Consider the following 27,818-nt stretch of genomic DNA (forward strand, 5'->3'; position numbering starts at 1 on the left):
TGTTTATGCCATTAACTGTGTTTGATGTTTGAAACAAAGTGATTTGCTCTGACCTTCTGTTCATGTTTTTAGTCTTACTCATGATGGAAGAGAAATGCTTCAGTTATTCCAGTTAGAAAATACTGATTGTGTCTGAAACTTGGATGTCGGTGATGAACTCATGCCTGAACCTTAAGAGACACATAAAGACATTACCAAGTCAGCCTTCTATTACCTTAAGAACATTTCCTAGGATTAAATGACTACTGTCCCTACAAGATCTAGAGAAACTCATTCATGTGTTTATCTTTAGTTGAATTGATTACTGCAACAGTGTCTTTACGGGTTTACCTAAAAAAACAAAACAATCAGACAGCTGCAGCTGATCCAAAACACATTCTCACTAAAACTAGGAAAATAAAGCGCATCACCCCAGTTCTAAAGTCGTTATACTGGCTCTCTATATCTCAGTGAATAAATACTTTTGCGGGTTTATAAAACACTGAATAGGTTAGCACCAAAATACTTTAAGATCCATCAATCTTCCAGACCACTGAAGCCTTCTGATTCTAGTCTACTCTGTATCGCCAGAATCAGAACCAGACATGGAGAAGCAGCAGTTTATGTTCCTTTAATCTGGAACAAACTCATAGAAAACTACAAAAACACTGAAACACTTAGTTCCGTTAAATCAAGGCTAATTAGATATTGTTCTATTGCAATGCTGTGTCTTGTCTGTTGCTTAATGTCTTCATCATATAAAACATTTTGAATTTCTTAGGAGCTGAAAGCACGAATTAATTCATCCACTAGATCAGTGGTTCAGGCTGGGGTGGTGGTGTAATGGTGGGTGAGGGATACATTAGCAAACACTGGGCTAACTGAGCAACGTTTGAGTATCACAACAACCCTCGGATGTTGCTGATTATTGTTTTCATTCATAAATGCACGCAGGATTGTGAAGTATTCCAGACTAACCATGTTTCTTTTTCATATAAAGATATACGTTAGCTGACAATTGTGAGTTATTTCTACTTATATCTACTTGTATCACTTTCTCTTTAGAGAATGAACAGTTAGAAGACGAGTTTAATCTTCGCTTTTATTCTGACTCGATTACTACTGGTAATCTGGATGAGCGGAAACCCCACAGTCATCAACTTCCGATGTCAGGGGCTACCTGGGAGACGGAGCAGAAAAAGCGGGCATAGCGAAACCTTTATTGTTTTGTATAACGTTTAAACTTCCGAAGGCGCTAATTTCTGGCTTACAAAGTCAAATAACTTCAATTTGTAGGTCTGTGACTCTTTAGGACTTGCATCTAGCTCGGGAAAGTGTCTCATTCATTCGTCCGTGGTGTGTGTTGCAGCAGGCCTATTCTTCTGGACTTTGCTACAAGCTAGTCGGCTAACGTTAGCAGGCTAACGAGCACGTTTTCCTTTCTCAATCATTCATGTCGGTTACGTTGTAAAATACACGCCACTACGTTTTATGCGTGTGTTGGTCATTCAATTTTGGTAAACCCGTCGTGAAATTACCCGCTCGTCAAAGCTAATTCGTCGAAGCTATTTCAAGCTAACCGCTTGTGTTTAAAAGTGTAGCTCACTTTGTTGCTAGCTGAAGCTAGCCACCGCCGACTGAACAACGCAGTCCCAGAGAGCGTAACAAGCTTCCACCCAGAGATGTCGGACTACGACGAGTTTGAGAGACAGTTGTCTGAAAACAAGCAAGGTAAATAAATTAGCCGCACAACAATAACAAAAACGACAGGTTTATGGGTCAGATTTAAACCGCCGCCATCATTTTATCCAATCGTGGATGTGTCTATTTACAGGAACGCTGAGAGGCTCCTTACTGTCATACAGTCTCAAAACCCCTCAAGTGTGATGTCGCTGCACCATTGTTCTCAAATTAACTAGGGTAGTTCACTGTAGGTTATATAAAACAATGAGCTTATTGAAAACTGGACAGCGGTACTTTGTAAATCTTTCATGTACAACGTGGGTTTCCTAATGCCTGGCATCCATCCCCTTCAGCTGCGTAGTGTACAGTGAATATTTATGTGCCACTTACTTTTTATCTACCGCTATCAACATGTCAACATTGCATTTAAAAATTTTGCTGACCACGCCTTTAACATCAGGCCTAAAGCAAGCTACTCCCAGGGTCTATAAGTTTAAATATATATTTTTGTAATTTTCTATATCTGATTAAGTATGAAAAAATTTAATTGCATGTTTATTCAAATGGCAAAACTGTACATATTTAGGTAGCGCTGTAGGTTTTATATTGCTTTATGTTAAAATTACATCTTTCAACTTTTTGCGCCATCACTCCAGGAGTTTAGATTTTTAGTAAGCATATTAGCAAAGTTTCAAGAGTTTTATTTCAAAACAATTCTACTTGAAAGGGTTGTAGAATATTTTGCAAACACTTCTATTTATTAGGTTGGAAAATAAATGAAGGAGTGGTTTCTTGGTCTAAAGAGTCTCATTAAAACCAAATTATGTTCTGGTTTAAACAAGTAATGCAACAGCAAAATGGCAGCACCTCAAATAACTAATATACTTTTATTTATCCCTCAGTGGGTGAACATAAGTGTAGCCGCAGGAGAGGTAAATGGAAGCACACACTTAACATAAGCAATAATAAGAAGAAGTTGTACAGCAGTGACAAAAAAGCAGCGCAAGAAAAAAAAACATTCAGCCATGAGTAAATGGCAGATATTGATTCTAGGTCTGTTTTCTCTTTAGTATTCATCAGAGGTGAGTTAAAATACTGGAGGGTATAGTTTTACTTTACAAAGTTAACTTTATATCCTTTTCCAAAAATATAAAGCGGTTCTATTGGTTTACAAGCTTTTTATTTCCACAGCGGAAAGGGACAAAGAGAACCGCCACCACCGCCGCTCCTCGTCCCGCAGCCGCAGCAGAGAGAGGAAACGGAGAAGCAGAGACAGGGACAGACGCAGCAGGGACCGCCGTGGAGACAGTAAGGAGCGAAGACACAGGCGCAGGTTAGTATGGACGTTCAGCAACGTCAACAAACTGATGAACTTCTGTCAGCTTATGAACTCTGCAGCTGAACTGCTGTGAGGTTTGATTCACTTGACCAAACCAAGCAATTTAAGTTATGCAGCTGCACATTCCTGGCTTTTAATTTGATCTAGAAATATTAAAAGGTGTATTATTGGGCGTGCTGTGGTGGCGTCGCGACCCACGTTTGGAGGCCTTGAGTCCTCGACGCGGCCGGCGAGGGTTCGACTCCCGGACCCGGCGACATTTGCCGCATGTCTTCCCCCCTCACCTTCCCACTTCCTGTCAGCCTACTTGCGTATATTCATTTAAGGGACACTAGAGCCCACAAAAAAATCCCCTGGAGGGGTAAAAAAAAAAAAAAAAAAGGTGTATTAATTAACTGATGGGACCACTATTATACTTATGATTACTTTCCCAAGCCCTTTGCTCCTGATCCTTAGTTTTGTGCACCAAGCATACTTGGTATGGTACTTGGGCTTTCAATACACAAAGAAACAACGTATATCTTTGTTTTTGAGTATTACTTGAAAATATTGAGACTCTTAGAACCACTAAGGATTTAATCTGTAACTAGAACATTTAAACTAAGTTCTCCTGAAAATATTGCACAGTTTAAATTACTGAGCTGTTCAGGTTAAAAATATTAGCTGTCAGCATGAATCTTTTCATACAGATGTAAATGCTAGTGTTCTTATACAGCCCCTGTTATCCAGAGGCAGCAGACCCATCTGCTGTAAAAGGAGATGCAGCCATCAGATTTGTGGCTGATGCCATTTGCCAGTTTCCCCCTAAAATTTATCCGATTCCACTAGCTCTAAAAAAAAAAATAAATGTTTCAGGTTTTTTGATCAATAATATTTTAACCCAAGAGATTAAGATTATTTTTATTTGTGTGTCAAAGTATGTGACTCCAACCTATTTATCTGTTTTATTTCTACTAAAGTCAAAATTAAATGCATCAAAGAGCCTGCTTTTTGCAGATTTGCTTACAGACAGAAAATGTTTTTCACCTTTGGTTCATTTATTGAGCAGCTGAAAAATGTTTGGTTGATAAAGGAAAAATGGACTGATTTCGATCACTGTAATGGTGATTGAATGACTTTATTCCCTTCTGTAAACAAACATCTGTTTGTTGATCATTAATATCTTCAGCAGACTGCCGGAAACAAGATGTTAACAGTAATGGGAAGATTGACGGTTTAAATGTGTACTCTCTCTTTTTTTTTATATTATCCTGAATCAAGTTTGCCTGTTGATTCCACCTTGTACACAGATATTTTAGAGTATTGTATTGAGAATGAGTTGATAGTTTAAATACCTGAACCAGGGGAAGAATTTGTTTGTTGGGTCCAGACAAACAAATGCCAACAAGCTTTCTTTATTCCCACATATGTGGGATTTTGATTTGCATGCAACCTCTGGGAAAAGATCACACATATGTTGCCTGCCACTTTAAAAACACACCTGCATCACACACTTTCTAATGTAAAATAGCAGCTAACTTCTCTGAGTGTTTTAAAATCCTGCAATCTAGTGCCCAGATCTGGTGAGTGTGAGGGTAAAAAGGGCTCAGCTATTTTGAAGTGTCAATGTAAACAGTTAAATTGATGTTAAGAGAAATGTCAATCCCTTCCAATGTCATTTCAGCTCACCATCCAGCTACCCCCAAGACAAAGCTGGAAGGTAATACAGCAAACTAACACAAAGCTGGGTTGTGCATTGTTGCAACAACTGCAATTGTCTGTGCTCAGACAGTTTGTACTGTTTTATTCACATAACTGAGATGGGGGTCCAGTGTTGTATTTTTTTAATGGATGCAAATTGTCAATAGGTTGTTGTTTTTGTATATTTCAGAAAATACAACCTAGTGCCCGCTTTGTTAGTCTTTTGGTTTTTATGCAGAAAGTTTAGTTGAATTTCAATATTTTAATAACATCACCGTAACTCTGTTCAACAGCCGTTCTCCTCATCGTGAGAAGAAGAAGAAGGTGAAGAAGTACTGGGATGTCCCTCCACCGGGTTTTGAACACATCACTCCCATGCAGTACAAAGCCATGCAAGGTATCATTTACCTCCATCCATTTGTGATGAACATCATAATCAGAGTTAAACTTACCTCCCTGATAAAGAACGACTGTAATGTCAGGGTTCCTACACAGTCTGGACAAATGGGGAGATTTATTATGTATTTTAAGATCTAGTTAATGTGGAAAAATACAGTAGTAGGATATACTTCCCTGTCCTGTTATCTAGTCATGGCATCCATCTGTCTGTCCACATATCTGTCCATCACTCACCAAACATTGATGAAACGGTGAGATGTATAAAAAGTGTCTAGGTTTTTAAATATTTTCTTTCTTTATCTCCCAGCGGCCGGACAGATCCCAGCCACGGCCCTGCTGCCCACCATGACCCCAGATGGCCTGGCTGTTACTCCCACCCCGGTGCCTGTGGTGGGCAGTCAGATGACCCGGCAGGCTCGCCGCCTCTATGTGGGCAACATCCCATTTGGCATCACAGAGGTGAAAACTCCTTAATTAAGCATTTTTGTGGTAATACATTTTCATTTTAAATAAACTATGAAAAATTTGAACAAATTTACTGATCTTTTCCCTCCTTTCAATGTAGGAATCTATGATGGACTTTTTTAATGCTCAGATGCGTTTGGGGGGTCTGACTCAGGCCCCTGGGAATCCTGTGCTTGCAGTACAGATCAACCAGGATAAGAACTTTGCCTTCCTGGAGGTAGGAACGTATTACAGGGACCATCGTTTGTGATTGCGATGTAAAAATCAATTCGTGTTTGATTACATTATTTTCTGTGCAGTTCCGTTCGGTGGATGAAACAACACAGGCTATGGCCTTTGATGGCATCATCTTTCAAGGCCAGAGCCTGAAAATCCGCCGCCCGCACGATTACCAGCCCTTGCCTGGCATGAGCGAGAACCCCAGTGTCTATGTGCCGGGTACACAGACAATTAATGGTTTTTAACCTCAGTTGCTTGTCACATTTCATTAATATTCATAAAATTCTCTACATAGCCATGACCTGTAATCATCTGATTTGATGTTTTTACTTCCATCCTTGAACATGATGCAGGTGTGGTGTCCACAGTGGTGCCAGATTCGGCTCACAAGCTCTTTATAGGTGGTTTGCCGAACTACCTGAATGATGACCAGGTCAGTGTTTTTGCCTTTAAGCTGGGATACAAGCCATAATCTAACATGCTTTTCAATGTTCACAGGCCTTGAAATGTTAGCTTACATTTGGTTAATTTCTAACAGATCATATATTTGTAAGCAATATGACTCAATGTAAGAACTTTGTGTTTTTCTAGGTGAAAGAATTGTTGACATCATTTGGCCCGCTGAAGGCCTTTAATCTGGTGAAAGACAGCGCCACAGGCCTGTCTAAAGGATACGCTTTCTGTGAATATGTTGACGTCAACTTAAATGATCAGGTAATGGATCACAACAGAGGAAAATGTGCATCAGTGGAGGTTGTTTCAGGAGGGTGTAAATAATTCTTGGTATCTTTGCAGGCTATTGCCGGGTTGAACGGCATGCAGCTGGGAGACAAGAAGCTCCTGGTGCAGAGAGCCAGCGTGGGCTCCAAGAACGCCACTCTGGTGAGTTTCCATCTGCTGGCAGCAGGATAGTGGGAACCTCGATGCTAAACTCAGACACATTCCTGTTAAGTTTTCTCCAGTTTGTCTCCTTTTAACAGTGGAAGGAAGTGAAAGTGGGAGTCTATTTTCTCCCCAGTAAAGGAATCTTTTCTTTTCAGTAAAGTTTTGTATTTTCAGATGGAAACGAAGTGTTTATCCCACCAAAAGTTTTTGGGCCACTATTAGTGCTTGAGCATTTTTTTAAAGAGTAAAACTGTTAAAGGTCTTCTGATCTACATTTGTTTTACTCTGAATTTTTGTCAGAATGAATGTGCCATGTCACCCATTTATTTTTATAAACGGTTTCAAATACCTTTATTGGTGTGACTGCTCTTTACAGTCCTGTCATGCATTTCAGTGCACTGTTGAAAAAGCCCACCAGTGTTTCTATGCAGAGCTACAAACAGCATTTATAAATGCATTTGGAAATGACAAATGTGGAGAAAAGCAGCTCTGTATGTATTGGACTACATTCATTATGCAACAGGCAAATAAACCAAACATCAGGTTAATAAGTCAGCTTGTGTTGTTCCACTGCTAATCTCACATTTTAAGGTTAAACCTCTGTGTTTCTATTCTTTTGGCCTTAAATTAAGCAGACCAAACATGATTCTCACAGCATTTTAACATATTGATGTTTTCTGTAGCCTAACCTAATCCACTGATAAAACTGCAGAAACAGAGCTGATGCCATGATAAAACCAGTGTTATGGTCCAGCAGATGACTGCTGTTGATCCAGTTTAACACTGGAATTGGTTTGGTGGGGGGGGGAAAAATACATTATTTCAGTTACACATATTAAGCTTAAGATAAATTGTTTTTTGTTTAGCCATTTTCAAAAAATAAGAAAAATTCTATTGTCTGATGTTCATAATAGTAGGGAAGAATGCACTACTGTTTCTTTTAAATATTGCATGTACTGCAGTGTTTTACCTCCAGACCTGGTTTTGTTTTCATCACAGGTATTAGTTTTTCTCTTAGTTTGTGGAAATTATGTTGCTAAAGAGTAAAATAAAAATCCAAAATATGCTATAAATGATAAACATGGAATATTTTGTTGGTTCTTCCAACAGATTACAAGTTAAATCATGCAGTTTTCATAAACATTGTTAGGCAATGCATGAAACTCACACCCCTGACCTCCTAAAATGCAGATTTTTGTTCTAGTGGAGTAATGAGGAAGTGAGTGAATAGTACATCGCTTGCCTTTCAGCTACAGTGTTTTTAAATGACATTTAATAGTGAACATGTCTTGTGTTTATCCTATAGTGCAGAACAGAAGGACTGCCAATATGGTGGGGTGGCTGTAAATATTACATGTCACATTGGTTGTTGATGTGGTAGACGTTCTGCATGCTTAAAGCAATCTGATTCCAAATAAATGTAACCTTTTTGCAATCTGGTTTTTTCTTCTTCTTCCAGACAACCATAAACCAGACGCCTGTGACGCTGCAGGTACCGGGTCTGAACAGCTCTGTGACTCAGATGGGCGGCCTGCCCACTGAAGTGCTGTGTCTGATGAACATGGTGGCCCCAGAGGAGCTCCTGGATGATGAAGAATATGAGGAGATTGTGGAAGACGTGAGGGAGGAGTGCAGCAAGTACGGCCAAGTCAAGAGCATCGAGATACCTCGCCCTGTGGACGGCCTGGAGGTGCCCGGGACCGGCAAGGTAGGCGGTCAAAATCCAGATTTGAACATTTCTGCATTTAGTCACGTTACAACCAGATATTTAGTTTGGATTTTACGTGATGGATCAACACAAAATAGTGCTAGGTGGAGAGAAAAAGATCTCAGAATGTTTCAAACATGAAAGATGTGGCATGTATTTGATTTTCAGGGTCCATACATCCTTTAAAAGTCTTAAAGTCATGCATCTAAAATTAAGGGCATAAAATGTCTAAGATTCCTTTAAAAATGCAAGTTGGCCTTAAATACAGAACTATTTAATCTTGAATATTCTATGTAGATTTTTTTTTTTTCCACTGAAATTTTCTGTTGGGCTTAATTTGAGTCGCCTGCACACATCTCTATTGCGTTCTGTGACTCGAGGCGGTTCAGGCTTCCAGTAACCAGCTGCTAATATTCTCTTGATAGCTAACTAGCTTTATTTCGTCTTTTATGGGTAAGGGCAAATTTATCACTAATTTATCATCTTTTGTACATTTCTATTGTGATACGGGGTGACTTTATTTACATGCATCAGAGTAAAGAGGGCTGAAACATATGTTTGCCTCAAAGAGTTTATTAAAAAAAGTCAGAGTTTTTCCCTTTCTCCTTATATTCATGCACAACTTTAAAAATGCTTAGCTGTAGAATGACAATATGAGAAAGCTCAAGAAAGATGAATATTTGTGGCGAGTCGTGGTCTGTTCTATCACCAGACTTCAGTGTTTTGTGTTTTTTTCCCTCTTTTTCCAGATCTTTGTGGAGTTTACTTCAGTTTTTGACTCCCAGAAGGCCATGCAGGGGCTGACAGGAAGGAAGTTTGCCAACAGGGTGGTCGTGACAAAATACTGCGATCCAGATGCTTATCACCGCCGGGACTTCTGGTAGATGGGGTGGTGGGTAACAGCTTGGAGGGGAGGGGGGAGGAAGGGATGGTAATGTTATGTAAATTGCCCGTTTCCAGACCAGCCCTGGGAGTAATTCAGTTGAGCAACATTTCAGGTAGATCTTTGACTTTTAATCATTTGACGAATGACTTCTCTGATATCCAGTTTATTGTTTCAGATCTACATGACATGTCCAGCTGTTAAAACCTATATTTGTGATCGTAAGGGATGAAGGTCGGGGTTTATAATGAATGCATAACAGAGCAAGGTTTGGGTACTAGTTGTGTAGCTGGGTGGGCGGGTGGGGAAGGCCATGAGGATTTTTGAGAAATGTGTGTATTAAAAAGGGCCAGGGGGCGGGGTTTACTGTTTTTTTTTTTCTTTTTATACTTTGTCCGACCTGAGTGTCAGCTTTGAGAGAAAGTTGGGAGGGAGGGGAACTCCTTACTTTAAAGGTTTGTATTTAAAGCCTGTTTTAAATAAATTCAAAAGGAGCTGCCGTACAGAACGACTAGACAATTCTGATTGAAAAGAGTAGAGGAGAAAAAAAGTATGGAGTACGTGTTTGTGAAAGGGAGACGAAGCAGAAGACGAAGGGCATTTTCAATTGATTTAATGTAGATACACGGTAGCCGTAACAACGTCCACCTGTTTGTCAACAGCGTAGGAGAGGAAATTTGTTTTACTTCTGTTATCTCTTCATGTTCCTTCGTTTGATCACTCTGCTGCCCCTACGTCTGGTTGGACTCTTATCTGATTGTCGGCTGTAATCGTTCTGATATGTGCATAGCTTTTCTGATTCGAGCTGTAATATCACCTTCTATTCAGTCTGCAAAGTAACACAAACTGCTGAAAGAAAAATTCCAATGATTCCATTTGCATTTTCTTTTTTTCTCTTCCTGTAACTTTTCATGCCCGGGTTTTGTTTTGTGAACAGCTCTTTATATTTTGACCCTGATTCAGAATAAAACGAAAAGCAGATTTCTATTCAGTGAGGGAGGAGGGGATACATCTCATCTTTTACCAGCAAGCCTTCACGTTGTTAAATCAGTTGGCTTTGGAGAGAAATTTGGCTTGCCCCTCTTTCAGTGATGTCTGTACTTTCATACGTGTCACAATCTTGTACCCTGGACAGCTCGGTTTTCTTCTTGGATGTTAAATGTGTTGGATCCAGTACTTTTTTGTGCAACATCTCACCACCTTTGACAAGACCAAATAAACACATGACTAAAATCCCACGACTCATGTTGTCATGTAGAATGAAACCAAATTCAGCTGTTTTATGTTTCCGTCAGCAGATTTATCAAATTAATACATTTATTGGCCAACACTGGCCTGTTCCATAACATTTGGACCCTGTAGAGATGAATGAGGCTTGTTTCTACTTTAGTCAGGACGTTGACAACCTGCTGTATGCCCCGACCAACTCTCTTCTTTCACTCCCCCAGTCCTTTCACTTTTATTCCCGAAGGACCACGTTTCACACTGTACGGGCTTGATGATAAAACTTTCATTTCATATTTGCGGCTCCGCGAGATGTCGCTTAAGAGTGTGACAGAAATAACACTTTTGAAATGTTACTCCTTACTTTTTCAAAGTCTTCTGTGTCTGTGTCGATTTCTTTTTTTTTTTTCTTCTAAAAACAAACGTGATTTCTTAAATGATTTAAACCTATATAAAAAAAAGCAGCATCTAGTTTGTACAAGCAGTCTTTTGTTTGTCCAGTTTGTTTCCAAATGTTGATTAAAAGCTGAATTTACATGACTGCTGCCTTTTTTTTGTGCCTTTTATCGTGCACCCTCATGGTTGGCTCCACACTAGAAAGGTCTGGAGTCTTCATTCAGTTGATATCATTTAGAAACAACCTTGTACTTAACAGTAATGTCCAAGTGATGGCGCTATTTCACAGGCACAGCTGGCAAAATTTATATTTATTTAATGGGTTGTATTTTTTTTTAGGTTTTCAGTATTTTTCTTAAAATACAAATATTACATGACCTTTCTTCCATAAGGTCATGTAATATTTGCAGCTCCAATAGGAGTTTTATTTAGCTGGACTGAGGATAAAAATGCCTCTTTCCATTGTAAAGGTTGCAGAACCGTGTTCTAGTTATCAGCATTAAACATCCTTAAATTTCATGGTTTTCTTTTGAGCCATCAAATTCTTTTAATCACTAAATGTTTTGCTTCTCCCTCAAATTACATGTTAGACTATATCAGTAAATATATTTCAAAGACAAGGTTACATTTCTAACTTCAACATTTGGCCCATCAGTGGAGTCAAGTACAGCATTTAAATATTTGAGCCAGAACAGGCCAGACTAACTTAGTTGGTTTCAATCACACACTGGAATGATAATTTAATAATGAATTTGCAACTACGGTTGGGGTTAAATATACCTGGCGACAAACAGAAGAAATGCATTTAATTAATATTGAACCAGTGACTTTAAATTTTGGCTAACATACATTACAACTAGTACATTTCCTAGTTCATTTGCATCCTAAATATGTGAAAATATTACAAATTAAAATAATTTTAAATCTGCTCCTCATGAACCATCAAATATACTTTAGTTATCTATAAGTGGAAGTAGACATTTACACTGACTGGATAGCTGAGTGCTCTTGGCGCCCCCTGTTGACCCGTGTCCCAGTTTGCTTGTGATTTGTATTGGCACTGGTCAGCTTTATTTGAAAACCAACAGTCTTTTCTTCCAACACCTTTTTTGTAAACCAGTGGTTCCTAATATTTTTGGAGATGGTGCATTCTTTTCAAATGATGTAGGCTGAGCTCCCTTGTTTGCGTTATTGTCGTCTGTACCTATTTATAAATCGCCTACACAAAGATAATTAAATCTCCCATTCGCTGCCGTTAGCTGGCATACGGACACATTCTTAGCCATCTGTAATGAAAGCCATAAGGAGCATCCTGACTTATTCAATAGGGAGTTCATGTAAAACAGTTATAGTAAAGCAGCCATGCTCTGACATGGAATAATGGCCTGTGTCAGCTCTATACCACCCATCTTCATCCGCATGGCTACACTCCACTGCACTAGACCCAGAGGCAGGGTCTGTGATGCAGCACTCTGTGCCCGGCTGCTCCCTAAGGACGGAGCTGGAGCATCAGAGCTTTCATGCATCTGAAACCTTTACACACCAGAGCTCGCATGTAAAACCTGACACAGCCGCACCTACAGACCTGGAGACTCCTCTGGCCAATATGAGAGACCCTACATGTCATTGCCGTCCCCTCTCCCACCCTGGTGCTGCAGCGAGGATTGTAAAGTCATCGTCGCCCTCTAGTGGTGAATGTGGGACTCTGTCAGTGATCATTGGCATTCCGGGCAGAGCTTCCTCATTGATCTTCATTCAGAGAGATAGAACACTGCCGCAGCGGGAATGCAACACTGGAGCTGGATGCGGTGTCTGAGCAATATCCTGTGTTTATTCTACACACAGGGGGTTAAGCTCTGCAAATCATTTTTTTGGAGAGGGGCTCTGCACCAGCTAAACACATAGATGTTATTAATATGGCACGAAACCTTTAATATGTAAATTAAAACTACAGAGACGGATGAAATACTTTGAAATGCTTCATTTGGTCATGTGCATGCTGCATCGATGTTAGTCATGCTTTGACATGACAGTCAATCATTACTGTTAGTAGCCATGTATTTATAACGTCTCAACAAAAACCAAAGAACTTAATGCAAAGAGAGCTTTTCTTATTTTGTTTGAAGTGTCCTTCCACTTGTCTTCAATTAATAAGTGAAATTATAGGTTTAACTTGTTGGAATGCATCTGAACTTTGCCGTTATGTAAGGAATAGAGGGCGTCATATATGTACACATTTTGGATCGTTGATCCCTGCTAAAGATAAGCTTCCCCACAACATGATGCATTCACCACTATGTATCGATGTGGGGACGCTGTGTTAGTTTCTGACTACAAATATAACTTTGCATGCAAGCAAAAATGTTTGATTTACCATACCAGTTTATTTTGAAACCTCTAAAAACCACAGGAAAACTGACCAAAAAAAAGCATAACAAAAACCACGAAAGATCAACACAGGTCAGAGAATAAGAGGTAAAACAGAACAGAACACAAATTTTAAAAAATCTAGAAATGCCACTAAAAACAAAAAAAGAGAGAATATAAAACACACAAAACCATCTCACCCTCCACACAACATAGGAGCTTCAGCAGATAAAGCTTCATTACCTCTCAGTATAGATGATTTTGGAACCACTAAAAGCATCTGTTCTATTGATCTGAGAATACAATGTGCTACAAATGGGCACATGAGTGCAGACAAATAAAAAATAATTTTAAAATGATTTCCACTGAGGGGAAACCAGTAATGGTGCAATCAAATCATACCAGTTTAATTAAAGAGACCATTACAATAATTGAGGTGCAAGGTTAAAAAGCATGTCTTTCTGTCTCCAGGCTGGATTGAAAAGACTTCATTTTTGACAGTGGACACATTTCCAGTGTCTCCTACATGATTTGTCAGACGTTGCTTTTTATAAGGATGGCGGTTTTCTTCTTAGTACTCTTCAACAAGGCTAAATTTGCCTGTCCTGGTCCTGTAAACAGATTCCTACACCTATGCTATGGATCTCCGCAGCGGTACTCCGTACCAGCGGTGCTAAATCCTGTTTGTTGCTTCTCTGATCAGTAAGTGGAGATTTGTGGCTCTTAAAAAGTTACATAGTTAAGTCGTAAGAATCCTTTTTGAATGCACTGTAGCTTTCAAATATTTGATAAACAAAATTATAAACCTATGTTGGGCTTATAGCTAGACATAATTCTTTAGGTCTTTAATGTGATGTATTTTATTGGGGACAATTTTTACGCTGCAGCAGCAGTCGGTAATTATTGCATCACTAATGTAATGCGTGCGCCCACACAGGCGAACACATGAGGACACATGTAAGCCATGCAGAGTGTTGAAGCATAAATCGGTGTTGCTGACAGAAGCCCAAGAGTGATGTGGAGACAAGATTGTTCACATCAGCATGCTGCAGATTATTGATGGCTTCTGACTGTCTTTGGACATTTTCCATCCATCTCACATGATGGAGGAGCGGCGGGACTCTGTGAACTCAGGTGTTTCGAAGAATCGACACACTATTCGCCTTAAAACAGATTGCTGTCCTCTCAGTTAATAGATTAACTGCAGCTGTTACAGGTTGAACATATGTGACCTCTCTAAGGAAAGCTCGTCTACAGCCTGCACTGAGACGGTGTGCAATCTCATAGTGAACATCAGCTGCTTTAAAAGGCTTTAGTGTTCATAACTCTATCAGTACTGTTCATCATGAAGAATATAAATAGTTGATAAAAATGGACGCTATTAAAGATTTTTCAGGTCGAGAGTTCAGTTCAGTCTTAAAATGGAAAATGTTAAGTACTTTGCAAAGTGTTCATCTTTTAATAACCACATTGTTTTCTTTAATGTTAATTTTATTGTGAATAAAAACCACAGACACAACCTTTACTCCATAGCAAGCCATTTTTTAAACTTAGAGCAAGCGTTTTCAGCAACAAGAAGTCCGTATCCCATTCTTTTTACCTAACAAAAAAATCATTCCTCCCAATTTTTTAAAATTAGACGTCCTTTTTGTCCTAAAACATGTGAGACTCTTTTGACATGCTATAATAATTACAAATTCCCCTTAAAAAATCAGACTTCTTTGAAAATATTGCTAAGTTAAGTGTTTGATAAAAGAAAAAAAATGGAAGAGATGCGAAACGCATTTTCAACTAAAGAACAAATTATGTTTGTGAGATGGAAATATTTTCAAAAACTTGAAAATAATTGCTTTATGGCATCTGTGAGACAGAAGTAAAGTGGGCACGGGAGCAGAGTCTCTGGAGATGAAAGGTCAAAACTCAGAGGTGTGTGTCCTTTCGGGGGTTTGATAGTTTGGGATGAGGCAGGTGTTTCTTTCGCCGTCACAGCCTACAGCTTGTTCCGTCCTTTTTCTCTGATTTTGTCCCGTTCTGTTTTTCTGTGCCCGACTCACTTTCAGTTTGCATCCTTTCTCAATCCCAACCCCCATCCCTCAACGCTCACTGGCTGCCGGGTTTGGCCTCTCTCTCTCTGACTCTGTGTGTGCCACGTATGTAACCTAAACTGTGGAACAGCCAAGCAGGACGGAGCTATGAGAAAATCTTTCCAGTAGGACGTTACACTCACAGGATTTGGTGTCTAATTTGGGTTAGCCGTTGCTACACCAGCCTGAAATGTTTCTTTAACATGTTTTAAGCTCATCTCGTCTCCCACTTTCCTTTTTAATTTCTCCAGTTGCACTTTTCCTGGATGTGGCTCTCTGTTTCCATGTCAGTGTGCTGTGTAGCTGTCCGTCTCATATAAACACAGGCTCCTCCCTCACCCTGACTTAATGTCATTAACAGGTGGCTGTCAAAAATAGACACACACACTGACAGTAGGGCGGTCGCAGGCATGTTTTCACCCACGCTGGCAGAACCTTCAGCATGACAGCAGACCACCCTGCAGCACCTATCCTCCCTGATTTAAAATTTCAAACATGTGTGGAGCACGAACAGGGTGCCTTTCAGACTGAACATGAGCTGCAAGCACAGTCAGTGGGCCAAAACAGCAGCGACACATCAATAGTGCTAACCAACCAGGCTGCAGCTCCAACCCCAACTTACACCCACTTTCCATAGCTCCTCTGTACCTCCCTCCCTTCACTTCCTCCCCTTTTTCCCCCTTTCACTACCTCTCCCATCACTGCTCTGCCCCTCTATTAGGTTTCAGGCACCTCTTCCTCCCGAATTGAACAACACGCACCAAACAGGTCAGATTTATTTTTCTTTTCACTCACACACCTTCGCCTGATGTCACTCTGTGGTTGCCACGCATCACACAGACGGCGGCAGTGAGAGAATTCCTGATTTCCACAACAAAATCTGCACGTGTCTGCACAAGCTTGTCCTCTGCGCAGCTTGCTTTAGAAGTAAACGTAGCAGAGCTGCAACAAAACTAATTTTTAGTACTTTGACTGGGAGAATTGCCAGTTCCAGAGCATGTATTTGTTTGCATCACTTGCATTTGGAACAGCCTGACGGTATCTTTGGTTAATAGAATGGTAATGTGATCGAGGTTTGTAACTCTACCTCCACTAACTTGGCTGTCAGTAGCTGTATTCTAGAGATTCTCTGTTACTGCTGGTGTTGAAAATAGGCTCTAATTGTTTAAGGTCTTTGCTTCTGCCTTGCTTAGGTCCAACTGAAAACTTTTGTTTAAACTCAAGTTTGTAGAATTGTGTGAAATATGTAAAACATATGTAAATAAAATATAATTTAAGCCACAAGTGGACATTAATATGACAAAAATGTGAAAACAGGATATTCCTCTGTGAATAAAATAGGCTATTAGTTGTAGTTTTTAAAGAGGAACAACTCATTTTTGTTTAATCAAATAAAGCAAAACATTTGTATGGCAGCTGTACCCAGATTTTTATATATGCTTTTTCACAACTTTAAATCAGACTAAGCTTTTCCTGTTTTACCTCACTTTCTTCAAATATTGAGATGTTTTAAAAAAACAAAACTAAGACAATTATGCCTTAGATATTTTGGGAATGAGATGTCATGGCCGTGTAAGCTTCTGATTAATTCACAACATTTGAGTTATAAAAGGCACACCTGTAGATGAATTGTAAGACAAAACATCAAACACAGTGCTTTCTTGTGTGACATCATGGAAAACTCAAAAGACCACAGTAAACATATTAGGATAAGATATTTGGAGCTCCACAGGTCCATTTCAATTTCCAGAAGCCTGAAGAAACCACATTCATCCGTTCAAACAATTATCACGGGGATGTCTAGTTGTCTCACTGCTCTGATAGGAGATGGCTTCTGTGTCCCCGAGATTAAAGTGTTTTAGTTTGTAATGTACATATCAAACTCAGAATAAAAGCTGAATCTTATAAAAATGCTGTCTACGACTAGTAAGAGCGCGTCATTGTCCAGTAGAACAAGTGCTGTACTAAAATAGGCTGAGTGGACACTCAGAAGGACCTAGGACATGTACCGACATGAAGACGCCATTACCCCAAGCGCAACGTGAAAACCCAGTTCATAGTTTACCAATACACCCAAGGGCAAAGACCTTAAGTTTTAGAAACATGTCCTTTAGACTAAAACTTAACTTTTTGGACATAATAAACATTGCTGCATTTGGAGGAAAAAGTGGGGAAGCTTGCAAGTCTGCAAACACCATCCTATCTGTGAATTATGAAGGTGGCAGTATAATACTGCAGAGGGAGGGTTGCTGCACGTCACAGAATCCGTGACATCATGAGGTAACAAAGCTATGCAGAAAATTATTTAAGTACAAATGAAATTCCATCAAACTATTATAACAAGCTCAATCCAAGTTAAAGACAGTGGAAAACTTCAATTCTATTAAATAGTAAGAAAATCTATGTGCACTTCTGACTGAAAAGTTCTTTTAAAAATGCTTGTTTTGTTGTTATTTAGCATATGTCAATAATCCAGACAGGAAAAGTTTGTTTGATTAATGTGAAATAATGGGGAAAAATATATTTTATCCTTTCATAATGTATGTTGATGTCTTGTTTAAGCTGTATGTCTAACTATAAATTGTAGACTGCTTCATAAAAGCCACGTGCTGTAATAACAAAATACAACACGTGCATTTACAAATGACATTGTGTAAATGATTGCTAAATAGAGTTTTCACAGTGCTAAAATGAGATTTAAAAGAAAATCTGGGCTGATGTTTATTATCAGGTAGTTCAGATTTGTTCAGCTCTGACATCAAATTAAAATTTGATCAACATCAAATTTTAAAAAATGACCCATTCTTTGATGAAAGTAAACTGTTTCTCAGTTTAAACCTGGTTCTGGTCGCTAATCTTATTCTAACAGTTTTTTGTTTGTTTGGTTTATTTTGTTTTAGCAAAAATATATATATTTTTTATTGAAATATATTCTGTTTGCTTTTCAAGTTACACAGTTGCCCAACAGATTTGCAGGTTAGCGCTCAGTGACATGTTGATATTACTGTTAATGTTCTTCAGAAAATCATTTTGTGGTTATTTAAGCTCTTATTGTTGTGGAAACCGGCCGTTATGGCCAATGAGTCAGGCTTTCAGAAGATGGTTGTCATGAAAATAATGACTGAAAAAATGGTTTGCAGGTTTATCTATATATATATATATATTTTTTTACAAAATCCCTCACAATGTCTGCACTCGGATTTTTTTTTATTTTGCATGTGACAGAGCATACTGTCATGATACTCCTGAATAACTGCACACGGAGGACTTTCAGTGAGAGGGTTCATGTGTTGTGTTGACTATTTAAAACCGCTGATGGTGTCATGGCAAAGCTCTGAATTAAGTGATCCAACAACTGCGAATGAGGCCTGCTGGTGCTGGCCCCCTGCCTCCTCTCGGCGTTCTGCTGGACGACACGGCCGAGTTAATTACTGCAGCCCCCTCTCTGTCAGAGGGCTCAGGCTTAAATTATCACCTCTAATGCACCCCTGCACATGGCAGCAACACTCTTGTGCCCGGTTGTTTGCATTGTTAGCCACATTCACTCGTATTAAGAAACAACTTAATACCGTGCCCTGCAGAAGTATTCACACCCTTGAACTTTTATAAATTGCGTCATGTGAATACCACAGCCTTTAATGTTTTATATCTAAAGAGAAAGAGAGTGATTGGTTCAAAATCTGAAGTTGTTCAAACTAAAACTTTATTGTTTGCTTTTGTGTATAATTTTGTTTATTCCTTTATTACACTACGTTCAAACTCAAACTGCTTAGAACAAAGAGCACAGTCAAAGTTCAGACCTAAATTCATTTAAGCACCTATCTCAAGACGTGAAAACCGGTTTTCACACACGATTTCCATCAAATCTGACTCAGCTTTATCTACTTTACAAACCCTCTTTTTGTGCAAAGTTGGTAGAAAAATACACCAAAAGACTTGCAGCTGGAATCATAGCAATAGGTGATCCTACAAATTCATAAGTCTTGAGGGCTGAATAAAAATGCATGCCACACTTGTCAGATTTTTATTTGTCAAAATACTTAAAAAAAACCATGTACACACCAACTTCCTTTTTAGTTATTTTCTACTTTGTGTTTAAGTATTACATAAACTCAGTAAGATACAGAGATGTTTATGTCACAGTGACAAAATGTGAAAAAGGGACTGTAAGGTCAAGACCCTGTAAGCTGGTTCCGGAGTTTTACATCTCGAAGACATTTGGAGTGTTCGCCAGAGAGCACAAATTAGGTTGAGGGGTATTTGTAGCAACCCTTCATCCCCTGAGATCAAAGCAGATCTGTGTCTGAGCTGCAGATAGCGTACCTGCTCAGGGAGAAGCTCTGCTGGGGAAACAAAGATGGGTGGTCCCAGTCATCTCTCATCTTGACACAACACAAACCCACCCTGCTAACTCCTCCACATCCATTGTTTCTTCATCTGAAGCAGAATCTGCCTTTGAGAGGAATGCCATCTGCTTTATCTGCTGTTGGCTGAGAGCATGTCATATGGCTTTTAGGGAGGGAATATTGTAGAGGCTGATAAAGCTGGTGGAAATTAAATATTATGCTGGTGATGAAAGGATTTTGCTCTGGTGAAGCATATGCTGACTGCTCTTTAATCTTTGTGTTTTATCTCTGTGTTTCAGAAGATTGCACAAAAAAAACACGCAGACTGGCTCTTCTGGTCCTTCTGTGTTTCATCCCATCGTATTGTTACCTTAGTGCATCCGCCCCCAACATCACTGCAGATCTATTCATAGCTCCTTGTGTCTAATTTCAGCATCCAGCCCACTTTTCTTTTTTTTTTTTTTACTAAATTTCTCACAGTTTTTGCTCAATTCACTCATCCAGAAAAGCACAGCTGTGTCACACAGTCGTTACAGAGTTACAACTATCATCTCGCATCCACTTCATACTGAATCCCTCATTTGTTCCTCTCGTCTTTATCCTGTGATCTCTGCTGCTCCTCGTCTCTGGCCAGTATGTGGTCCAACTTCTTTGTGCAGCAGGAAGAGGAGGGCCGCATGGGGGTCGCAGGGGGCGGTCAGGGCGGGGGTCTGGCCGGAATGAAGGGTTTTAGAGGAGGACAAAGAAGGACCAACAAGATGAGTGACAGCCAGGAGGGTAAGATCAAGCTGGTCTTTTTTGTGGCGATCGTTGGGGTGACCCTGACGGTGCTGGGCATGGGAACAGAGTTCTGGGTAGAGCTGGCCCAGCCAAAGAATTACAGCGGCAACCAGACCTGCCAGATGGCCCACTACGGCCTGTGGAAGGGCTGCATCCGCACCCTGTGGGTGGCCGACATCGACCCGGAGAGGACGAGCTGCGGCCCTGCTGAACTACCTGGAGGTGAGATCAATGGCTGCTGAGTCTGTGGTTGTCTGTCTGTCTGCTTTGTGAGTGAATGGGTCTGACTCTGTGGGGATTTCATAGCTGTCCATGAATGCTCCAAGAAAGCCCAGTCTGAAAAAGGGATAAATTACAGACATTGTTACCAACACCTAAACAGTCTTTTCATAGATTTTTAGACTTGATTTTTGCAATTTATCCAACACATTTCATTAAAATTTCCTCTTTTTCTTTAGATTTCTGCCCGGCTTCCCTCTGTTGTAAAGATGCAGGAACATAAAACTGTAGACAAAATGTATTTATGTCATCATATAGATAATGTGCATACTGAATCATTAAAGACATGGAAACTTATCCAGTAAAATTACACAGCTGTTGTGGTATATATTTTATTTTCCCTATCTAATCAAAACAACACTAAAATAAAATAGTGATTTTGTTTCAGTCAAATCTGACTGAACTTGAGCTTTATTGCTAAGAATAAGCAAAAATGAAAAGGGTCTAGATAATAAAAACTGATAGAAACATACACATGTGAGCAGAATATGAGCATATAGCCATATTTTCTAGATTTTCAATCGGAATACATTTTTCACAATTGTGCGCTACTTGGTGTTGGTCTATATTGATAAAATGTATCAATGTATGCTGCTGTCCAGGTATGAATATATTTACAAATCCCTGCATATAACCTGTCATGTTCTGTTGTACATTAGGTGATAAAGACCACAGGTTTCTTGTTTTGACAGACAACCGTGTTTACTGTAGTGACGGCTCCTTTCCAATAGCGCTTTATGCAACTTGACCGTGGCTGGGTTCTCCGGAGATTATCTGCACAATGACCTATTTCTGTCTGAAAGGTTAGTTTAGACATGGAGAGAGGCATTTACTGAAAGACCTCCTGGATTCACTGACATGCTCAGAGGATTTCTCAAGAGAAAAATAAACATTTTCCTTGCAGACATCAAAATGAAGAAGTGTGTGATCCTTCTCAGCCAGCCTGGGAAAATTTACTCTAGGGTGATGGACAGAAGGTTTCGACCATTTGCCTCATATCCAGAAGGATAGTGTTGCTTTTCTCTTGGCCACGGATTAGAGAGGACTAGATCTTTGCCTGCTCAGAGTTGCTGAGGTTGTCACGGTGGTTTGGTTGTCCAGTCCAAATGTATCCTGGGGATCTATAGAAGGCTTGTAGCTGCATCCCCTGAAATTTCTTGTGGTAAGTGAAACAAGAATTGTGTATGTAGTCTTGGCACAAAGTTGAGCTCTGCCAGGGGTGCTTCTTGTCCACAATCCTGTTAATGATCCACAATACTTTACAAAACATATTCTAGAGATTGCTGAGACAAAGGGAGAACTCTCTGAAAAGTATGTGCCTTGCTATATTTGCCCTAAAACTAACATATCTGTCTTACAGATATTTCCTAATAAAGCATTGGAAGTATGATGGGGTTGCTTTGCTGCTGGAATGATAAATTCTGGAAAATCCAAAGGGCTTGAGTTGTGCAGTAAGACCTTGATTTGAATCGTGTACACCTCTGAATGGCTCAATGAAGCTTCAAAAGTGGCCTAATTAAAGTCTGGACTGAAATCCAACTCTTTGCCAGTATCTCAAATAGTTGGGAGTAACTAGGTTTTGACACAGGGGTATGTTCTGGATCACCGGCTGTTTCTGGCCAGCAGATTTGACTACAAGATGGTTTGTCGATGTGTGCGAGAAATCAGCATGCTCCTGACAATCTCCTTCTCACATTCCTCCACAGTTGGCCCAGGCTGCCTGTCACAGATGGCTGTGAGCTCATCACATTTGTAGAAAAACAACTGTTTTCACCATCCTCTGCCTTTTCCCTCTCGTATCAATGTTTACGCGCCTCTGGCTGCCGTCCCGGCCTGCTGATGTTGCGTCTGTCATCTTTAGACCAGCAATCCATCTTCGTTGCCCGCTGGACCGAGAAAGTGATGGCTCAATAATTACAGTCTCAGCAGGGGTTGCGAGAGGAAAAAAAAACAAAAAAAAACAAGCTGACTGTGGAAGCGTAATGTGTGACAGAATCAGCGGGCTGATAAATGCCGGATCGGTTTCAGAGCTGCACGTGGGCTAAAGCCATGTTTGTGTGTGGAGGAACTGTATGTGTAATCATCTTGGACAACATAATTTTTTTCTGTGGGTTAAAATCATCACTATGCGCCTGTGAAGCCAAGTGGAATCTGACTACTTCACAGTTTTTGTCTAAATATAGAGGGGGGGGGGGGGGGGGGGGGGGGGGGGGCCAAGAAGGGGGACAGACAGACAGAGAGGGAGAGTGTGTGTCTAATGCAGTATTAACCAACCCCTCTGTGTTTTCTCTCCCTCCTGACTTATCCTCCTCCCTTCACCTCCTTCTCCATCTGTGGCTCTCCTCTATCCTTGCCTTCACTCACCACCCCTCCATCTGCCTGAAATGCACTACTCCATATTCGCTTATATCCCATCCTTTAAACTCTTCTTCTTGTTTTCTTTCCCTCTGCCGCCACGTCTCCTCATCACAATATGCACCATTCTCTCAGTCTTCCTGTCTTTCTCCTCTCTGCTATTTATCCTAATGTTTTGCTGTCTCTCACCGTCTCTGGCTGCACCTTATGTGCAGTGGTATGAGATGTATGCGTGTTTGAGCAGAGGTGTGTGTGTGTCTGTTTTTTTAAGCTCGACTCTTGGATATAAATAGGAATGATGCCTGGAAGGACAGAGTGCATGGATGCGTATAGTAGGCACATCAGAGGAGACCAGCAGCCATCCAGAGGAATGTGGGCGTGAGTTGGTGTGTGTGTGTGTGTGTCTTTGTCTTATCTTCTGTTTGTACCCACAGAATCCAACTGCACCTACTTCAAGTTCTTCACCTCTGGGGAGAACGCAGTCATATTCAAGAAGACGACCAACAGAAGTGAGACATGTTTATCCTCTTTACTCCATCACTTTCTGACAAACACACACACCGGTTACACCTACCGTCCAATAAAGATGCCCACTGTGGTGCTCACAGAACTGTACCGGCGGTGTTTGTATTAGCCCATTAATTTCCACAGCCACCCATTTTCCAAAGTAAGCTGTATGCTATCAGACTGATTAATGTGTTTACCATCCTGCACAGGGAGCCACTTGTTTCAGTGCAGTTTTCAGATTAGCTTGCTGACACTTAAATCTCGTCTCACACTGAGCATTGGTTATCTTTATCAGCAGCTAACGTTGTGTTGCTAATGCTTAAAAACCCACTTTTCAAGTAGCTATCATCTTTAAAAGGTGCAGATAAACCTTGTAGCTGAAATCAGATATTTTCATGAACTGTTTAAACATTTTTTGCTACATTAATCAATTCCTGTTAAAGGTTTTTAGAGAAGTGTTATTATGTCCATCCAAATCAGAAGTCTATATTGGCAAACTGTGCTTTGAAACAGTTTTAGACAGTGTTAGATTACCATGTCATTGCTTTCCACGACTTCTGAATCTATAATTTGCAACAACTGCATGAAATTGAGGCATGGCAGTTTTAGTTTTATAACACACATCGAACAACAAGGCAATTCAAAGCGTTTTACAGGAGGCAACACCTCAAACACACTTCTTCCCTGTGTGACATCATGAGAAAATTAAAAGCCACCAATCACAGGATGAGGAAGAGAATTGTGGACCTTCACAAGTCTGGTTCATGCTTGGGCACAACTTCTAGATCCTTGACAGTATTTTATATGCAAATACAAAGTATTTGCATGTCTTATATTTGATTCCCATCACTTTAAAAACGTCAAACTCAGATTTTTATTAGGATGGCAGTTGAAGTAAATATTTCTAAGATATCTGCTGTTAGAGTTATTCCTAGGACAAATAGAAAAACAATTAGCTAATGGTTTTGGGGGTTAAGAGTTCTGAACGAATGCACAAATATCTCAACATCTTCCTTATTCATACTATTTTTGTGTGTTTTCATATCTTTTTCTCCTTCAGTTTTCTAAGTTTATGGCAGGCTAGAGACCGACAACTCAACTACCTCACCACAAAGAAAAAACATTTTTGATAATGTATAGTAAGTTCAGATAATATTATTGTACAGACACCAATAGTGCTCAACTAATAGTGCTATTATTATGCTGGTAAGCCAACTGGATGTCAAAGAAATTAATTAGATATGCACAATCTGTTGTAGTTGTGCTAAGAATTCATCTAAAAAAACATACCAGGGGAAACATAACACATGATGGACACGCATATTCTCAGAGAAGAGAAAAACATTTCAAGTCCTTTCAAAAAAAGTTTTAATTTTTAAAAGCAACAAAAATATCTTTGTGTTGCATCTAAACTGGCAGATGATTGGCTTGTAAAGTGACTCCTGGGTGTGATGAAAGCAAGAATATGAGTTTTAAGTTTAATTTATTATAGAATATCCCATAATAATGAGCAAATATGCAAGAATGAAAGATGTTCTTTCATCATAAGATGTCTTATGATGAAAGAACATAAATGTATGTTCATTTACAGTGTGGAACATATGGTTGTTAATATTTTGTTCAACAGAAACTGGAGGCAATCTTTACAAAATCCTACTTTAAACTGAAAAGGTTTTTATACAACTTTGCATCCTAAATTTTCTGTCTTCTCCCTTTTACAGATTTGAACCTAGCAGCAGCCATTTTGGCTCTTTTGAGCCTGACCATGATGGTGATGGGCTCCATCTGTATTGCCATGTCGCTCAACAAAGGAGTGCCCTTCTTTCTCAAACCAGCATCCTTCTGTTTCATCCTATCAGGTGAAAATCAAGATTCCCATTAAGGATATATTTATAGAGTATGAACCTTATATGCACCTTATTGTCTGTACATGTATTTTATCTGCTGACAGGCTTTAGAACGCCTTTTGAAGCTTTGAACATCTGGACACTTTTGCAGCCCCTTTCTTCTGACAAGCCTAAATAAAATGGGTGGAAAATGTTACTTTCTGAAGTCACCCAATTAGTGAATATTATCAGGCTCTTTTCAAACTATTCTTAGTATAAATACAACAGAGAACAATGAACAGGACTAAATCTAAGTTATAGTGTATAGCAATTGCTCACTACTTTGTGTTAGTTCAACACATAAATTACCAACAAAATGCGATGAAATCTGTCTCAAAATGTGATAATCAAGGTGGCATAAACACCTTTGGAAGGCACAGTTTATTTTAGGCTGCAACCTTCACCTAATCCCCATTTATCATGTGTTCCAACTTGTGCAGGTGTTGTGGTTCTCCTGTCGGTGCTGATTTTCCACCAGTCTGTACTGGCTTTGCTGTCCAGTGACCACTCCATACCTCTTCACCACGAGCTGTCTTGGTCTGTCGCCTGTGTCGGCTCAGCCGGGGCCATCCTCATAATTGGAGGTGTCCTGTTCATCTTCCTTGCTCTCCCTTTTAGTCCCTGGCAAAAATGCTTTCCACACAAGGATAGCACCACCTAGCCCTTAAAATATGAATACTGCAAACGATATCCTCAGTATTTGTTTTGAGGAAGCGAACACCAAATTCCAACAGCTGTGACTTTAAGCTTGCATTTGGTATGTAACTTGTCATAAAAGACACACTAGGTCTTAACTGAATTTGAGAAGAGGAATGAATGACACATAAAACACAGGAAGGCCTCTAGACTTAGGATTTTACAGTAATCTTTGTTATGTCAGTAATGTGTAGCGATAAAGATGAAACGACTCTTTTAGAATTAAAGCCGAATCACAAATAAACCAATATGTCTTTGCATGCCAAAAGCTGTAAAACTGCAAATAAATATTCTATTTTTACTGATATGCTTTTCTGTTTGCTTTGTTTTGAGGTTTGCTTATATTTATCACCGCCGTTATAAATACAAAAACGTAATGTAAACCATAGATCTAAATGATCAAATTATGAAGTTATGTTAGTTCATGACAATCATAACTTTTCTGAGATTTTCAAGACATTAGCCATGCTGTAAAATGCCAAAATCAGTTGCCATTGTTGTACTTGTTGATCTTTGGACCTTGTACAGACTTTTCCCCGAGAGCCACCAGGGACAAAGTTTGACACAAACAAACTGAACAAAACCTTTTCAAATTTTATGCAAAATGTAATAAACAATGTAATTTCTGCTGATACATAAATTAAGAACTTCCATATTTATTCCTACTTAAAAGACCCATAATTACTTAGATTGAAGGTTAAAACATTGTAACTGCTGTTTGAAGGAAACTGGCACATTTCAATCCTCAGATATGTCATTCAGTGATTCTGACTTTAAGAGAGAATATAGTGGTGAGACTTTAAGTGCTGCCTGAGGCCTTCAGAAAGATTGTAGCAGCTTATGAATCTGATAAGGGGTTCAAAGAAGTCTCAAAATAATGCGAAATCAGCCAGCTGTCTTTAAAACTGCAAGTGGATGACATTCAAAACTACTGCTGACAGGTACAGGTGTAGATGTTCAAGCATGTTCACCTCAAAAGCAGACCACAAGATTTAAAAACATGTTTCCAAAAACCCTAAAATGTGATTAAAGGACCTCCAGCAGGCTATCGTTTTTGTTGACATGAACATGCATGTTTCTGCGATTAGAAAGAGACTACGCAAGTCTAACTTTGATGAAAGGTGTGCAAAACAAGAAAATAAGGGACGAACGTAGACCAAGACCAGGATTTCTGGAATTATGTTGTTTGGGCAAAAGTATAGAAAGTTGTGTAATTTGGACTCCAAAATAGAGTACATGTTTGGCATAAACTATATAAAAAAAAAATCTCAGATTTTAAGTCTCAAAGTCTTGGGATCATTTGCTGCAGCAGGAGTTGACATCTTACTGTCAAAGAATGAATGATTGGTCAATTCGTACAAGTTTGATAGTACATTTTTAAACTATGATATTGTATGTGAAACTACAATATCATTGTTGTTCTGATAAGTACCCAAATTATATGAGTTTTATAAGGATTTAAGTGTCGTCAGTCATCATTGTGTATAAATCTTTGGCCTCTCTGCTATTCCGCTTCTACTCGCAGGTTGTCAGATCAACATTTACCAAAATATGAATTGAACATTCAATTATTATCTTACAACTATATGTATTTAGTTTCTTCAAAGTCAAGAGTTTACATACAGTGCCTTAATGACTGCTAGCACTTCCTTTTGATA

At 39.5% G+C, this 27,818-nt stretch overlaps 2 protein-coding genes across 7 annotated transcripts; both read left to right on the forward strand.

Annotated features, from left to right (window-relative positions):
- Window positions 1-1,130: 1,130 nt before the first annotated feature.
- u2af2a (U2 small nuclear RNA auxiliary factor 2a) lies at window positions 1,131-11,004 on the forward strand. Of its 4 annotated transcripts, none has more exons than XM_028012511.1 (12): window positions 1,131-1,710; window positions 2,854-2,995; window positions 4,665-4,700; window positions 4,975-5,078; window positions 5,388-5,539; window positions 5,646-5,762; window positions 5,845-5,983; window positions 6,118-6,197; window positions 6,356-6,478; window positions 6,560-6,646; window positions 8,109-8,357; window positions 9,107-9,252. In XM_028012511.1, the coding sequence occupies exons 1-12, from the start codon at window positions 1,662-1,664 to the stop codon at window positions 9,239-9,241; spliced, it is 1,413 nt and encodes a 470-aa protein (XP_027868312.1). In that variant the 5' UTR covers window positions 1,131-1,661; the 3' UTR covers window positions 9,242-9,252. The 4 variants fall into 4 exon arrangements, with proteins under 4 accessions (XP_027868312.1, XP_027868314.1, XP_027868311.1 ...); XM_028012510.1 differs by having other exon boundaries at window positions 1,662-1,710; window positions 5,845-6,001; window positions 9,107-11,004; XM_028012513.1 differs by lacking the exon at window positions 4,665-4,700 and having other exon boundaries at window positions 5,845-6,001.
- Window positions 11,005-15,961: 4,957 nt separating this feature from the next.
- cacng6b (calcium channel, voltage-dependent, gamma subunit 6b) lies at window positions 15,962-26,463 on the forward strand. 3 transcript variants are annotated; one of them, XM_028013430.1, is made up of 5 exons: window positions 15,962-16,079; window positions 19,960-20,659; window positions 23,506-23,580; window positions 25,300-25,437; window positions 25,905-26,125. In XM_028013430.1, exons 2-5 carry the CDS (start codon window positions 20,293-20,295, stop codon window positions 26,123-26,125), a joined length of 801 nt encoding a protein of 266 aa, XP_027869231.1. In that variant the 5' UTR covers window positions 15,962-16,079; window positions 19,960-20,292. The 3 variants fall into 3 exon arrangements, with proteins under 3 accessions (XP_027869231.1, XP_027869230.1, XP_027869232.1); XM_028013429.1 differs by having other exon boundaries at window positions 15,972-16,079; window positions 19,957-20,659; XM_028013431.1 differs by lacking the exon at window positions 15,962-16,079 and having other exon boundaries at window positions 20,293-20,659; window positions 25,905-26,463.
- Window positions 26,464-27,818: the final 1,355 nt, after the last annotated feature.

The sequence above is a fragment of the Xiphophorus couchianus genome, chromosome 3, assembly GCF_001444195.1.
Source record: "Xiphophorus couchianus chromosome 3, X_couchianus-1.0, whole genome shotgun sequence".
Classification (NCBI taxonomy): domain Eukaryota; kingdom Metazoa; phylum Chordata; class Actinopteri; order Cyprinodontiformes; family Poeciliidae; genus Xiphophorus; species Xiphophorus couchianus.